This window comes from Equus przewalskii, chromosome 14, assembly GCF_037783145.1.
Source record: "Equus przewalskii isolate Varuska chromosome 14, EquPr2, whole genome shotgun sequence".
NCBI lineage: Eukaryota > Metazoa > Chordata > Mammalia > Perissodactyla > Equidae > Equus > Equus przewalskii.
Window position 1 is genome coordinate 7834249 of NC_091844.1, and position 16655 is coordinate 7850903.

The window sequence follows — 16655 nt, forward strand, 5'->3', positions numbered from 1 at the left end:
AACATCAGTTCCAAATTCTCCCTCATGCCAGCCTGGTCCCTCCTGCTCCCGGGTCCCACCCAGGCCAATGCCTACAACTTTACAAGAAGAGCTGAGACGCCCTTGATGTGAGGGGTAGGCAAGCACATGTTTTCTGGGGTGGCAGCTGCAAAACGCCCTCTATTCGTAATCGACACCTGCTCTCGTCCTGACTATGCCCCCAGCTACAGCACAGAGGTCACACAATGTTGAGGACACTGTATGAAAAGAGCACACAAGAAACATTACTGAGAGGCCAACACGGTCACTGGTTGATTGGGTTTGTATTTGTTCTGAAGACTCACCATATGGTTTTCATTTTACTTGAACACATGGGTTTTGCATAATTATTTTTAAAGGAGTCGTGAAAATGCATTTGTCCAACATTGCCTGATTTTTCCAGCAAGGAAATACCTTTGGTATACAACTCAACAAAAGTGGAATACAAAAGCACCTATTATACAAATAGATATCCATTTTATAGCTATGCTCATAGAGAGATGATTGAAAGGAAATACACCAAAGCACCAACAATGGTTATTTTAAGGTGGTGGAAGTGGAAGGATTTAACTTTTTAAAATATTTTTCCATATTTTACACTTTTTTAAAACAGTGATCATATATTGCATACTTATAATCAGAGCCAGGTTTAGATGAAGATGACCTCTTTGGAGAAGACAAACGTCATTTAGATTCCATTTGAGATGTGAAAGGGAACAGTCTGGCTAGCCACAACAGCTGTGTCAGCCAGGGCAGCACAGGCTGAAGTGAGGAGAGAAACTCAACTCTCAGGACTTCCAAATGCTTCACAAAATTCCAAAAGATTACATTTAAGATGGCATCCACAAGTCTGTCAGTAAATAAGTCAGGAAGTGTGCTAATAAATGTCAAAGAATGCAGGCTCCAGCTGTATCATTTCCCAATGCAGCACCAGCAAAATGCAGAGCAGCATTAACGGGGACTCGGTAGGAAGGTGCCGCTGGTCATTCCATTCACAGGAGGCACTTCAAAAATAACTCGACTATTGTATTTAAATTACAGTAAGTTAGAATTCGCTGCTCCTTAACTACTCTTTAAAAGAACCCTAAAAATAATATTTAACTGAAGCATCTAGTTTCCCACTGAGTTGGACACCAAGAGAGGATCACTACAACACAACAGAATAGTCCGTATCACAGTATGTTACAAGAATCTTTTGGTCATTCAACCAAGCAATGGTACTTTTTCATTAGAAAGTCTCCATTATCTCATTGACAGAGAAAAGAGAGCAGTCATCTCATAAAACGTCACATCTTCGAACGCTTGCATAAAGCTCTATCAGTTGTCCTGTGGTCCAGAGACAACAATGGTTGGTAATTCTTACTGACAAAAGTGCACAGTGGAGATGAGCGGGTTCTCAGAGACCAAGGAGAGGACAGGGCAGCAGAGACATCTCTCCATTACTCAACTGTAGACCTGAGATCAGTTTAGCCATCATCTCCCTCGACAGACCCCAGATTTGGGGAGATTATGGCTTGACTTAAAGATATCCCAAATCTCCGAGGCTGCTGCTTAACCCTCTCTAGGATCTGTTGATATATGATGCTAAGTCTTATTCGTCATTAGGCAAGTTAGAAGCAACTATGAAAGTACAAAGTAAAATTTCAGATGAAAATAATTTAAAATTAGATGGATTTAGTTCATTATAATCTATGGCTATTTTTTTTTTAAAGATTTTATTTTTTTTTCCTTTTTCTCCCCAAAGCCCCCTGGTACATAGTTGTATATTCTTCGTTGTGGGTTCTTCTAGTTGTGGTATGTGGGATGCTGCCTCAGCGTGGTTTGATGAGCAGTGCCATGTCCGCGCCCAGGATTCGAACGAATGAAACACTGGGCCGCCTGCAGCGGAGCGCGAGAACTTAACCACTCGGCCACCGGGCCAGCCCCTCTATGGCTATTTTTTAAATATTAAATATGGATTCACGCATATATGTTCATGCACGCACACAGGCACACATACACTTTTTGTCTGAGTTCATCTCTCCTGTTTCCCATCTAAAGCTACACAGTAAATCCTCATGTGACCATTTCGAGAACTATTTTTTGCTACTAAATTTGCCAACAATCTGCTCAGCATTCTAGCAGATGTTTCTGCTTTCAAACCTCTGGGAACTTGGCTGGATCTGCTTTCTTTCCTCATGTTAAAAATAAAAGAAATGGCCCAAATGTGGCCTAATACCCTAGAGAAGCTTTTCCCCACCCCACACCCCTCAGTCTCCCTGCTCATGTGACCTCCATGATCCCTTCTCAAATCTTTTCTTTCCCATTAGAGAAGATGTTTCCAATTATGGTCCATTATGTTGCCAAGGATGACATCACTCAGATGTGCTTTTTTTTAAAGAAAATGCTACTGATTCTTAGTTACTTGGGGACCATCTGCAACAATTTAAGCCAACTAGTCGACTGGACCTTATGAACCTACAATGTCACAGGAGGGCAATTTGTTCAAGATCGATTCTCCAAACAGAATAATACTCTTACATTGGGGGTTAGAGGGACAGGGGGATCCTTGTGTCTTATCTAATGATTTCTTTAAAAACATCTGTGGTCCAACCTTACCTCAGTGACATCCATAACTTTGATGGCCGCCAGCTGACCTGTTTTAACATGTCGACCCTGAAAAACAGAGAAAAGAACAATAATCAGCACCACTGTTTCACACAATCACTGAAACGGAACGGCTCAAGTTTCAAACCATCATCTCTTCTATACTTCTTCCCAAAAGTGATGATAAAACAGAATATGGTTTGTAATACCATGAACCACACTTAATAAACAAAACTATTAGCAGAACAAATGAATTTTGACAAAGCATCAATTCTCTCTTTCTTTCCCAAGTTTAACTGATGCATCACTACCCCATTAAGCAACTTAAATAATGTTTTCTTCTACACATCAGGTTGACCACTCTTTCTTAAACATTCCACCTAAAGGAAATGACCCCAAAAAAACTCTAGATATTTATTGTCAAAAATGGATAATAGTCATTTTTCCCTGGTGTACTCTCAATATCCATTACTTGACTTTAAAAGAGTTACACTGAGAGTCTTCTCTGACGCTTTCTTGAAGTCCCAATGCAGGGAAGAGGGAGAATAATTAGCCAGAATAAAGGGAGTGTACAGAGACTGGGGTGACAGAGCGCCTGCACGTGGTAACAGAGGGCACGCACGTGCATACTTTCTCACAGTCACTTTGTAACTCCTGACCTAGGATCTAAAGATCTGTTATCCATTTATATCCCTAGGTATTTCAAACAAATTTGATGTCATTTCTCTTCTCATCTAGATGAGGAGTATTGGATTTAATTCTTGTCAGTCTAGTTCCTCTCTATCCACTCTTTGCAATGCTCTGCTGGTCATTTCTCATGCAAGTAACAAAGAGCTACCCAGATACCCTAAACATGATCTACTACTTAAGGACCATGAAAAATGGTCCTTCTGCAACCCATTAAAACAGAAAGAACGTTCCCATAGTTTCCAAGAGCCTGCATCCCTTGCGGTCTCATGATGAAAAGAGTTATGAACTTTAGAACGTGAAACCTGAGGAAAGCTCTCCACATACTCCAGAAAGGTTATGCAGGAACTCAAGTTACAACTTGGACTAAACGGCTCCATGAAAATGACACTGTATTACAATTATGTCTCAATTATGTGTGGTTGTAGTGAGATGGAGTACAGCAATGGGCCAGCAGTTCACAAGCAGGAACCGTGCAACAACTTACCCTACAGGAAACTAAGACAAATAAAATCCACAGGACAAGCACCTAAAGAGACCTCTCTACAACTCTCTACAGACACCACCACCTCCCTCCACTGTTTCCAACGTGAACTACCTTCCTAGTCTTCAAAAGTGCTGCCATGTGAGTGTGGGCATACCTCCCACATCACATATATCACAGTTCAAACAGTCTAAAGCTCCGCGTCTGAGGCAGGTAGGGCTATCCCACATTGGTCCGTGTGCCAAGGAACTCTGCCCTCCTGCCCTGTCAGTTATTTCCCAGCTACCATTCCACAAGTATGCTTTTCTAGAATGCCCAGCCTCAACAGACCTCAACTGCCACCTCAGTGCACCATTATCACCCCGTCTCTAACATCTCCACGGAGCCCTGGTGAACAGTTTGGCACTCTTTCTGCATTCACAGCTGGTTAACCCACAATCCTGAAAGAGTTGTCCACTCTATATGTTACCACACAGCACGCTAAACAAGCTAAGAAGCCACGTGAAATCTTTACGCGCTCCATCGCAGGGATGCATAGAGTAGAATACAACTCTTGTGTCAGGAAAATAGTAATTTGTGGACACTCTAAGGGCTCCCATATTTCTGTTTCTTACTGCCATTTTTTACTACTTGTCTGTCCAAGATTCAGTATCCTTTGATGGTGTCCACCTCTGAACTGCTCATTTAAAATTTCTACCTGTGTGTATTACAGGCCCTGTAACCTCAGCTTTCTTTTAGCTTTGTAACCCACAGCTCTGTGCTAAGCATTAATAGACGGGAAACGGAGCTATCCTTCATGTCTTGGGCGTTGGCAGGATCCTACAGCTACAGATAGTGATCCAGAGCATGGACTCTGGTCTAAGACTTATATTCATACTTCACCTCCTCCGCTCGGTAACTGAGACCTGGGCACACAACAGTGTCTCAGTCTCCCGCCTGTCAAAGACGGGGTAATAGCAGTGCCCACTTCAAAAGTTTATTATGAAGAATAACCGAGGTGCAAAGAACAGTGCATGGCACGTGGTCAGGCACAACTCTGGTAATAAAATACACTGGATCTTGTTCCCTTCAATTGATGACAGAAAATTAATTTATTAGCACAGTATCAAGCAATCCCCATGACTATGACTGGTAACACAATCATGAAGCCAAATGATGATTTACCCGAATCCAAGAACAAAGAGTAGAATTCAAGAGGACAGAGTATTAAGTAATCCTCCAATACCTTCCATGTAAGGGACACAAAGATCATCCCTTTGTACCCTGTCAGCCCTCAAATATGGAAACACACACCTATTACTCTTCCTGCAGTGAAGTTACTTCCAAATTACTAAAGCAAATTTCTTGCTGACAGAACCAAGTGATGCGAGAAAGTCACGAGATTTCCCTCTTTTCAAGAGATAAGCAGTATTGTGTTGGGAATGTGTTAGGTGAGATGGGGGGGTCTTCTGAGTATCTGATATGGTAACACTTAAGATTCCTATATATCAAGAAAAATCCATGAGTCTATGAAAAAACTCTCCAGATGGCTATATAACAGCAGCATCTTCCTTTGTTCCCTCTATGCCTGAACTTAAGACCACAAGTGTATTCTCAAGACTTTGCAGTTTGACAGTGGCATAAAAGCTGAGGGTTGTGAATTCACTCAGTATTTGTTTTATATAGAAGATAATTTTCTCTTACTCAGGGGTTATAGAATCAGGACCTAACAACTAATCAATTATTTTTGTGTCAGAGGACAGACCACGCAAAGGCATTAGTCTTCATTCACACATATTAGGTCTTCCAAAATTATGTCCATTTTAGCTTTAAATCAGAAAACGGTCTAAGAATTCTGCCTCCCTCCTTTCTGAGAAACAAGACAACATACTGGAAGAAATGAATCTGGTATTCAGGCAGCCTTGGGCTCTGATTCCGCCGCTGCCACCTCATTACTGTACTTCCTTGAGAAAGTTGCTTAACTTCTACGAGCTTCTCAAGATTGCTGTAGGATCCACTGTGTTAAGGCACCTCAAGTCTTTCTAGAACAAGACAGGTGATAAACAAAGTGCAGAGTACATAAAGCCCTGGCCATCATACCTGGCGTATGGGGGGCCCTCGGATGAGAGTCTTCTCTCTCCACTCCCATGAGAAGCCAATGCATTCCCAAGCCTTTCTCCCTAATTCAGCTTGCAACTACCTCAAACTCAGTCGATTGAGGCCCGTTCGCATTTTCAAAAGGCATGGCCAATATGGGGCGGGGGTGAAGTAATGTACTTCTCTAATTATTTAAAAAGAAAGAAAATCTCTAAATTTGAAACGTACAAAAGTAATTATCTGCTGAGATGGGCCATCTTTGTGTAAAGGAACCAAAATCACCAGCGAAACAGCCTGAGGGAAGAAACCTAAAGCTGGGACTGAATGTACTGAACGTTAATATGCGTGTAATCTTGTGCTAAAGCAGTTACATGGAGAGTTTTTTGACAGGATAGAAATTTGTCTGTGATTTACTCAACACTACCCAAGAGACACTATATTAATGACTCACCTCTCAAAGTGAGTGCAAGCTTAAGTCTGTGAAAGCCAGGTGCCCCAACCCATGAGGGAGGCTCCATCTATGCTCCCTTGGCATCGCTTCAGCTGGAACAAACAGCCCTCCTTCATATGGCCTCAGTAGTAAGTGAAGAGAAAATACACACAATTGTAACCAACTGCACTGTGCTAGGGACCCAAGGACCCAGGAAAGGCATCGTTCACTGCGGTCTGAGATCTCTACTGTATCGTTCCATTTTGACCTCTGTGCTTGTCTCTTAAAGGCTGCTTCATGCAGTCTGCTCACGATAGATGAACAAGATGACACCCTCCTTCACCTGACTCTGGACCCAGCATGCCGGATCACTGAAATGCCTGACCTGCACATGGAGAGACGTGAAACTTAATATTAATAGGACCTTTCTTTCCACTGGATCATCCACTCTTAAAACACCTCAGTAAATGACTTGCTCAGTATTAAATATACATACCTAACATCCAGTTACGAACTTGACTCTCTTGTCCCACTGCCTACATTTTGGATTTGGCGTCCCATACAGGCTTATAAACTGCCAGAAGGCAGAGATGAAAGGTCTATGGCTTGCTTTATTTATGAAGCACCATGTAAACATTACTGCACTTATGAGACATCCAATGATGAAAAGCACCCAAATACTATTCCCAGCTATTTTCTCGATAGATCCTGAAAAATCCTGTGAGGGCAGCAAAGCAGGTCCTCATCCTATTCCACAGACGAAGAACTTTGATGGAAATTTATTATTCAGTTATCACCCACGGCAGCAGGATCCGCTTGCCACAATGATTTCTTTCCACATGCAAGAGATGGACTCCCACTGTTCCCACCAACTTGACAAATTCCTGCTACTGAAGTCTCTTGTTTTTAAGGAAACAGCTTAAATTATTTCCCCTCAATGCTCTCAAAATGTTAGCAGACAGAGCATGATTTAGAATTAAAATGGTTACTGCAATTGATATTACTTCACGCAAAGTTAGACGGGCTCACACTACCCAGAACTGTCCCGCTCAGCACAGTAACCGTCACGGCACTTGATTCATGCTTAGTCTTTAAATGAGGAAAATGCATTTCTTCTTTTAAAAGGAAAACTTAAACAATTCTTGGCAGATGTCCAAGCTAAGGAAAATACCCTAATTTTCAACTCTCCTTCACATTTCTTACAGAGTCAAAATTGCCACCCTGTATTTGTAAATATGAATTACCTTTGACACACATTCCAAGAAAAAAAAATCGCACCACATGGTTGTAAAATGCAGGGCAGTGTGGTAGCCTGTCTACCTGCCTCTGATGAAGTCTGTCCCTGACGCCCAGAGAGGAGCCCAGCAGGAGAAGGAACAGCATTTAAGGGAAGCTTTTAAATCCCAAGAGAAAAAGATGGCAATGTTCCTATCTTCCTAAATTTTCTACTATCACCAAGTTCTAGCTCACTAACTCAGGTTTCACAATCTTTACCTAGAACCCCAATAACTCCATTAAAATAAAAGTGATGAATAAGTATGTTCATTGAGAGGCAAGTTCTGGTGGTCTCATTCACAAGAGGAAACTTAGACGGGGTGCGAATGAATCAAAGAAATGAAAGATAGAGCCCTTAACTTAGGACTCCAATCCTAAGGGATAGTCCCGTCCCTGTTCAACACCAATTACTCGATCAAAATTACTTCAACACCACTCCTCCTCCAACCTTCCCTCGCATATCCTCACTATTACAGGGTACCACCAGCTCATCCCTTAACGAGGAAGGGCAGTGCAACTTGACAGCACCTCTTCTGCTCATAGTACTTTCTATTGAAATCTCCCCTTTCTTCACCAAATCATAAAGCTTTTGTGCTCACTCAGGCTGAGAGAGAGTGGACAGAATATTAGAGAAGAAATTCCATTAACTTTATGACACTATGTAAGGTGAGTAATCACAATTTAGGAATGACAAATATTTTCTTCCCTCAACAACCCAGGAGTGCACACTGAGAGCCTGAACTCCAGCAAGCACAGCCCTTGTGACACCTGGGGAGCATTCCAGTCCTGGAGATAAGGCAGTGAGAGGAGGACACAGGCACCATGATGTCCTCACTCCTGGGACATTTAGTGAACAAAGCGCTTTGTATGCATTATCATTTACTCCTCACACAACCCAACACATCTTTCATTATGCCCTTTTACAGACGGAGAAACTGAAGCTTTGAGAAGGTTAAGATAACCAGCTCAAGATTCACACCCAGACTTGTTCCCTACACCAAATTGTGGACTTTAAAATAGAAACGACCACAAATGTCCTTTTTAATCAACTTACATAGGGACTGCCAAGTATACTATTCTACAACATAAATCAACATGGCAATACAGTAACCAATAATAAGAACTTATTTCCAGTCCTCGGGCTTTTCTCTCCTATGATAAATCAGAAAAAGTCAAGGAAAGAACATCTCAAAGAAGTTCTTTAGGGCATCTGAAGAAATGTGTGAGCACATTCAGAGGCCCTCATCCATGACTTTCTGAAACCGATAATGTGCTTTTGTTTCTTCCTTCATCTCATCATAAATTTTCTTTCAATAAATATTGGAGATCAGAATGCTTTTCCTTTCTGCTGAGTTTAATCTAAAACAAAAACTTTAGAGATTAACTGCCTGAAATTGGCTTTCTATTTGCTTAAGCAAAGCCCATCAATGCAAATCTCAGCAAGCTGAAGACACTACATTTAACCAGTGCCCAGGACACACCATACACTGCCTAGGGGATAAAACACCACACCTGCCTTCAGGGAGCTTATACTTTAGAGGAGTGTAAAAAAAAATTCACAAGAAGGAGCATTACATGGTGGCAGAGAAACAGTGTACTCTCTAGCAGAAACACTTAGGAAACAGGACAGGGTGAAACCAATTGCTCGGCTTTGGTATGAAATGCTGAAGGCGCTGTTAAAGCGAACATCTCTGTGGGGCTAGCAGTGTAGACCCACCAAGGAGGCTGCGGCAGAGCCTTCAAAGATTGTCTTGATAGCCTTGAAGATTATCAAAGGACAGGATGTGGATCCCTTCAGATCTGAGCTGCAAATAGTCCCTACCAAACCACAGAAAGGACAGGTATGCAGGTATGAACAGGCCAGGAGAAAAGGGGAGAACTCAATGATTCACCCAGGACTAGAAGCTGTGTCACAAAACTGCCGTCACCTCTCTCCAGACATGTAAGGACAACAGGAGCTCATCATACACTGCACCTGCCCAAGAAGATGCCAGTCTGCCACTAAGTAGGAAGAGGGCATTCCATCGTGACATGGTGTGTGTCTCTGCTGCAGAAGGGGCAATGATCTGGCTGTTCCTCATTCCCATCCAACTTGAAAGTTTTGTCCCTTTATCTTAATGATTTTCTTAGTGGTGTTTTGCCGTTTTGGAGATGTGATATTTTGGATGTGGCGGGGGTGGGGGGGCATGGTTAAGTTTTTCTATTAAGCAAGTTCAGTTACTGACTTTCACCCATGATCTGCAGACTTCCAGGGTTTACCCCATCCAAACAGGAGAATTCCTTAAGTGAGCTACAGAAATCCATGACTTTTTAATTCAGTTTCTGGTGATTCTTATGCATTCTCAAGTTTGGAAACCACTTTTCCAAGGTTTTATTAAAAAGCCCAAATTCGATCCTTCACATGCCTTTTGGACTATATAGTATTTATTACAATAATATATGCACTCATTGTCTTAGCTGGGGCTTTTGGTATATGAAGGTTAGATTTGTAACAAGTAAATTCTAACAAATGTCAATTATGTCAATTATGTTTATCATAAAGACATGTAACTTATGTTCTGAAATGTTCAAGAGTTGAAAGGACAGGCAAGCCCACTTTAACACAACAGGTGATTTTACAGATGAGAAAGTAAACCCAGAGAGCTATAAGGACACATATTCAGTGGCTAAGCCAAACCTGGTGTGTCAACTCTCTCCCCAGGATAGCTCATTCATGTCACTCATCATTTAACTTAAAAATTCCAACTGGGGAAAGGAAATGAACAGCCAGAGCACAGAGGATTTTTAGGGCAGGGAAAATACTTTGCATCATACTATAATGATAGATACACATCATTATACATTTGTCCAGACTCTTGGAATGCATAACACCAAGAGTGAACCCTAAATGTAAAATTCCAACTTTGAGTGATCATGATGTGTCAATGCAGGTTTATCAATTTTAACAAATGTACCACACTCCGGTGGGGTATGCTGATAATGGGGGAGGTTATGCATATATTGGAGGCAAGGGGTATATGGGAAATCCCTGTACCTTCCTCTCAATTTTGCTATGAATCTAAAACTACTCTGAAAAAACTGTCTTCAAACAAAATGTTTTTAATTACAATCCACTCCCCTGTAAATTTCCTTATTTTTAAGAGCAAATATGGAACCTACAGGACCATGTGGGAAAAGGCAGGGGCTAGGCCCAGGGCAATCCACTGACCACTCTTTCTAAGGTTCTACATCCATCTACCCCAAAGGCAAAGGCCAGCTTAAGTGATCCTGCACTGTAATCCCCAAAACCACAGGCCCCACTTGTGAGTGCTCTCTTCCAGGAACCGTCTGCGAAAAAACCAGAATTCAAGCAAAGCGGGAGGGCATATTACCCAGACAGCACTCCGGGAGCCATCTAAGATAAGGAACCACATAATTACCTTGGGAGAGAGATGGCTCAGAGCACTTCAGGAAACACCGCCGCCTCCTCAACAGCTCCTCAAAACAGAGCAGGAATATCGGCAACACGACCCAGCTGACACACTCCTCTAAAGCCCAAACCAAGGTGAGGGGAGCAGGCTCATATTTCTGCACATTTTACTTCTGCAACTACTATTTCTTACTATAATCAACATCTGTTTGTCTACCTCCTCCTCTCTCCCATGATCAGGGCTGTGGATGAGCAGGAAGAGAGAAGCAGCACAGGAACATGTAAGTGTTATGAGATCAGTCACGACTTGCAATTTAATAAGACAGTGCTTCTATTCCCTGAAGTTTAAAATTAAAGGCCTCAATATAGAATTATGCCGTTCTCAGGTTGGAGCTACCTTATTTGGAACAACACTCCCTTTAAGGAAAATTATGCTTCAATAGCAAAGAATGTGTACACTTAACTTCTCTTAAGAATAAAACAGTCAAAACAGACAGCATGGTAAAGACTAACTACCTACTGCCCAAACTTCTCTTAAGAATAAAAAAACAGTCAAAACAGCATGGTAAAGACTAATTACCTAGTGCCCAGCCCCCAATAAATGAGTCATTTTGCATAGTTGAGTTAGCAGACAGCTAAAAGTAAAGTAATTTATGCACTACATCTTTTTTCTTTAAGAGACCAATCTGGATGGAAATCTTTCTAAACCCTGAAACCTTGAGTACATTAAAGATGCTTTTCTTAATGTCTCAGGGAAATCATTATGAACATCAATTACTATCCTGTCCTTGCAATTAGGTGACAGCCTCAGGGAACATTACATCAGGCAGTAATATTCTGACTCCTACAAGAAAGGGCCCAGTCATCTGGGCTCTGCACGCTGGTTGCATCACTTTCAGCTGTGTTCTAGAACAGACCGGGGGCGGGGGGGGGACGGCCAGACAGCAAGCTAAGTTCCAGTTAGGTGAGCTATCACTGTAGCAAAAACCACCTTTATGTTGAGAAGTGGAGAAAAAGTGGATGAACACGTAAGCGAAAGGTGCAAGGGAAGAAATGCTGCCATGGGATGGTGCCCCTTTCAAGGGAGGCAGCAGCCCTGCTGTATGGTACCCATGTGAGCCGGTGTCTGGACTACAGTATCAAGCATGAGGAATTACATTTTAGGAAGGAGACAGGCAAATTAAAAAGCACCAACAGTAAAGGATCTGGAAAATACAAGGAAGGGAAAATATTAGCATATCTATTCTTATATTAATAGCAAAAGAAAAGGCACTGGCAAGTCTTCATATCACCTTCATGTCACCCGAAACAACGGAGAATTCAGATTCTGCAAGCAGCTATCACTCATTTGCAATTGCCTTTTCCTCTACTCACTTGAAAAACCCAACTGACTCTGATTCTGCAATTTTTGTTTAAAATAACAAAAGAACGTTTAATAGCACGTAAAACTCCAAATCCTTTACTACAGGCAAACATACGTATAAAGTTATTCTTCTACCTTAGCCACTACAAGATAAGGCTATGCGGGATCAGAATGTGTGTCCCACCCCAAAGTGTGTCTCTTTAGCTTGATTTTTAAGAACAAAGATTCTGAAAGAAACTTTGACCTTCCTCCAAACTGCCTAAAAGAACACAGGATAGAAGGCCTGTTCCAGGACAGGCCATCACCATAGATAACTCTGGGTATTGGGAAAACAGGAGAGTCCTTGCTACGCCCATTTTTATCACAGTTCTCTCTCTCAGGTCACATTGTCCATAGATGGCCCAGCAAACACATCTGCATTTCCATCTCCCTGTGAATTGCCTTCCTCCCCTCTGAGGTCCCAAACCACTACCCCCAACATCCTCCTCTGTCTTTAGCTAAGATGGTATTTAAGGTGGTGGCTCCAGCCATTCTGGTGAGTTGCTCAGTTTTCCCGAGTTTCTCCCATGTATACACGTTATAAAGCTCTGTTTGATTTTCTCCTGTTACTCTGTCTCATGTCAATTTAATTCTTAGATCAACCAGAAGGACCTAGAGGGCAGAGGAAATTGTCTTTCTCCCCTACAAGGCATACCACATTCAAAGGCTGAAGTAATCTGGTAATACTAGACTTGAAATTCAATCATATGCCTCTGTCAAGATACATTAAAATACTATACACCTGAAGGTAATTTAAGTCAGCACTGGATAAAAGACAACTGACCAATGGAGATACACACACAACTCATAAAACACACATTCCCCACTTCACTGCGCTCACAGCAAGAACTGCACATAAAATATATTTTTTCATATTTATATACTGACTGTCTGAAGCTCCTAAAGATAGTGAGTTGACCTTTCTCCGCTTTTCTCTATTATGAGCCCTGGATCAGGAGCTCAGTTCCACCATACACTAGGAGAGCTCCCTCAGGCCAGTTACTTCACCAGATTGTCTAGACATCATTTTCTTACTCTGTACAATGGTGACAAAACAACCCTCTGCAGTAGGTCCTGTTAACCATAAAAAACACACACCAAGGTAGCAGACCTGGCCCTAGCAGACAGCATCATGACTGGGAGTGCAGGGAGTGCAACAGAGGCACCAACAGGGAAGGACGGGCACAACTTACCACAGGTCTGCTATCCGAGAGACCAGCTTTAAAAGCAGGAGAGAGAGAGTCCTCCCCGGTCAAACCTGCCTAAGTTCAAAACTACCCTGAGTGGCTCCGTGATTCCCTCCAATGTGAGATATCACCAAGGGGGGAGGGAGGAGATAAACCTAGTTATACAAACACAATCACAAAATAATAGATGTCTATTCATTCAGATTTCAAACAAAATATATAACCAGAATTTTTCTCGAGACCTCATACAAATTAAAACCACCTGTAACTACTAACAGATATGTTTTCTTATTCACTTAAAACCAATTCATATACCACGTTACATTGTTTTTTACTATTGTAAGATTAATGATCAATGTAAATCTATAATATAATTCTCACTCTGAACTCCTCGCTTCAGCCTTCACTTGTAAATATGTAAGGTAACCACAGGCCCCTACTGCAAAGCAGGGAAACCTCTCTTTATTTTTTTTATATACAGTTTTAACTTTTGAGTTTCTCCATGAAGAGGTAAGAAAGAATCAAGGAAGGGAGCCGGGGCCTCATGACTGCCCAGCTGGGGAACCCAGTGTTAGAACCCAACATAATCCACAGGGTAAACTACACCACCCACTGTGAAGCCAGAGCAGACACAGAACTGGAACCAAGAGTCCTACGATCCTCTGATTCCACCTATGAATACAAAACACAGTGAATTTTAATAAAAAGTTTGTTTATTCTAACGGCTAAACATTTGCCCAGAGCAAAAGATGAAACACACAATTCCGAGGGTTCCCTTCGTCCTCCTCTCAGCTCTCACTAACCCCTCTCCCACCAAGAAGTTTTCCTACCTTTCTCCCTCGGGACTTCACAGTACACTCTATTTTTAGAATTATACCCACGGTGTAATTTCAATATTGAAATATCATTTAAAGTATCACTAAAGCACTCAAACTGAACTCTTCTCACTGGCTTAGAGAAAAACGTGAGAAGTTCAGAGACAAATCAAAAGGCAAGAGACCAGGTGATGCAAAGGATGAGATTCCCCTCTGGATGCACCCAGGGGCCTTCCTACTCATCACCAACCCGACCTTCAATTAAGGTTTTCAAATTGTTCTTTCCTTTTTCTCAGCACCTTAAGAAGTTGACCCTAAAATAACACTGCCTTGAACCTGGATATATTTACAATATTTATATAAAGTCAAACTGTAAGCAAGTTGGTGTCTCCCTGAACAATTTCTAAATGCAAGTATAATCTGGTTTTTGAACCTAACCTACTTCTGCTGTTGTGTCCTCGGCACTGGCACCGTTTAAGGGTATAATTCTTCCCTGGCATGTGGTCTTGAAGGGCAGTATTTGTTTTCCTTCTGGTTTTCAAAGTCTGTACACAACTCTTAATTTGCCTGTGCTGAATATTCATAAGATATTTCATTATTTATAATTCCACTATTTTTCCTTTAAAAGGAGGTGAAAGAGTTGTTCTGTATAAACTCTTAATTTGCCTGTGCTGAATCATAAGACATCTCATTCATTACTCATAATTCCCCTATTCCTACTAAAAAAGAGGTGAAAGAGAAAACCCGCCTGTAGAGTTTCCCTTTGCGGCTCCATCTGATAGTACTCTCACCAGAAATGATGCGTCCATGCCATCGAGTGAAGTTTTCAAAGTCAAAGCATCCTCATGCAAACTAATATCAAGTCCATATAAAAGTTAACTTGGTCAAAATAAAAAAAGATAATTGATGTCTTAAAAGGTATTTCCATGAAAAAAAATCTGAAAAAGAAAATTCTCTCCCCAAAGCATCCCTTGTTAAAAATCATGATCTACTACAAAGAACTACATTATAAAAACAGAAGAGTTTCCCTCAGTGTTACATAACATTTCTTCTTGAGTTGTACACACTCATTACAGCTTTCTCACAGTAAGAATCACAATGAAAGACTTTGTGAATAAGTAAATAAAATAAAAGAACAGTTTTATAACTGTACTAAGGCTTAAATAAACCTAGTGGAGCCAATAAAGTCAGTGTTCTAACCACCTTCCCGGACCACTCTGTAAGATGAGGCCGTGCAGGGATCACATTACATAACTGAATGAAGTGAAAGTGTGATGAAATGCATGCTTCCCTCTACTTTTGTCTCCTCTTTTGCTCCTCCTTCCTGCCAACAAATAAACCCCTCTCCCACCCTACAAAGAAAAGAGGATAAAGAAGCACCCACTGGGTGTCCATTCTTTCAACAACTATTTTTAATATTTACTTAGTTTTGTGCCTTGCACACACAAGTGTACGACTAATACGTAAACCAGCAAGTTCTCACAACAACCTTACAGAGAAGACAAGCATCCCTACTTTACAGAGAGGAAGTGAAGGTTCCATGAGATTAAAAAACTAGCCTCAAGTCACAGAGCTAGAAAGAGGGAAGATGGAATTCTAGCTCAGATGTGTCTGTCTTCAAAGCTCCAGGTACCTGAATCCCTGATGTGGATTTGTACATTTCCTTACAGGCCCCAGGGACTGAAAGCTAAAGATGTGCATTCCAAAACCTGTCCCAGCCCACTCAGCAACTGTCGACAGCGGGCCGGTGGGAGTCAGGTTGCAGAACCTTTGAGTAAGAAGCACTTCGGGTCGGTCAGGGGATGGTAGGTCTCTTCATACAAGTTCATCTGCTTCCCTGCCTGCCCCTCGGGCAAGGGGATACTTCAGTGGGCTGTTTTATGAAAGGCCTCTCCTCTTAACCCTAGCTCCACCTTTCAGTCAACCCCTGACTTGTTCCACAGCCTCGGCTGTCGCAACCAAGGCACCTTAAGAAACCTGAGAGCTGCCAAGAAACCACCCCTAAGCGCTGGTGCTACCCCCACAAACACTTCCTATCCAGCGCCCACCCTGCAGAACTCCTAAGGACGGTTATTGGGGTCTAGGCAAAGCTGGGGCTCTTAGTACAAAAGGGCACCACTCAGAAAATGATACAACAGAGAAAGAACTAAGATTTTGCAACTGCCTGGGGGAGCAGAAGCCGTGGCCCCACACAGTGTGCTGGCCAAGCAAATCAGGGAGAAGCGATCGAGAGCACTTACAAATCTCTGTAATTGCCTAATTAGCTCTGTCTTTCAACAGACTTAA

The 16655-nt window shown here is 41.9% G+C and overlaps 1 protein-coding gene across 50 annotated transcripts in view; it reads right to left on the minus strand.

Moving 5' to 3' along the window:
• MAP4K4 (mitogen-activated protein kinase kinase kinase kinase 4) overlaps positions 1–16655 on the minus strand; it is a 187248-nt gene that overhangs the window by 99613 nt on the left and 70980 nt on the right. For all 50 annotated transcript variants that reach the window (XM_070573408.1, XM_070573414.1, XM_070573417.1 and 47 more), the window contains exon 3: positions 2617–2673. In XM_070573408.1, the coding sequence (XP_070429509.1) occupies positions 2617–2673 (57 nt within the window). The remainder of the gene's footprint in view (positions 1–2616; positions 2674–16655) is intronic.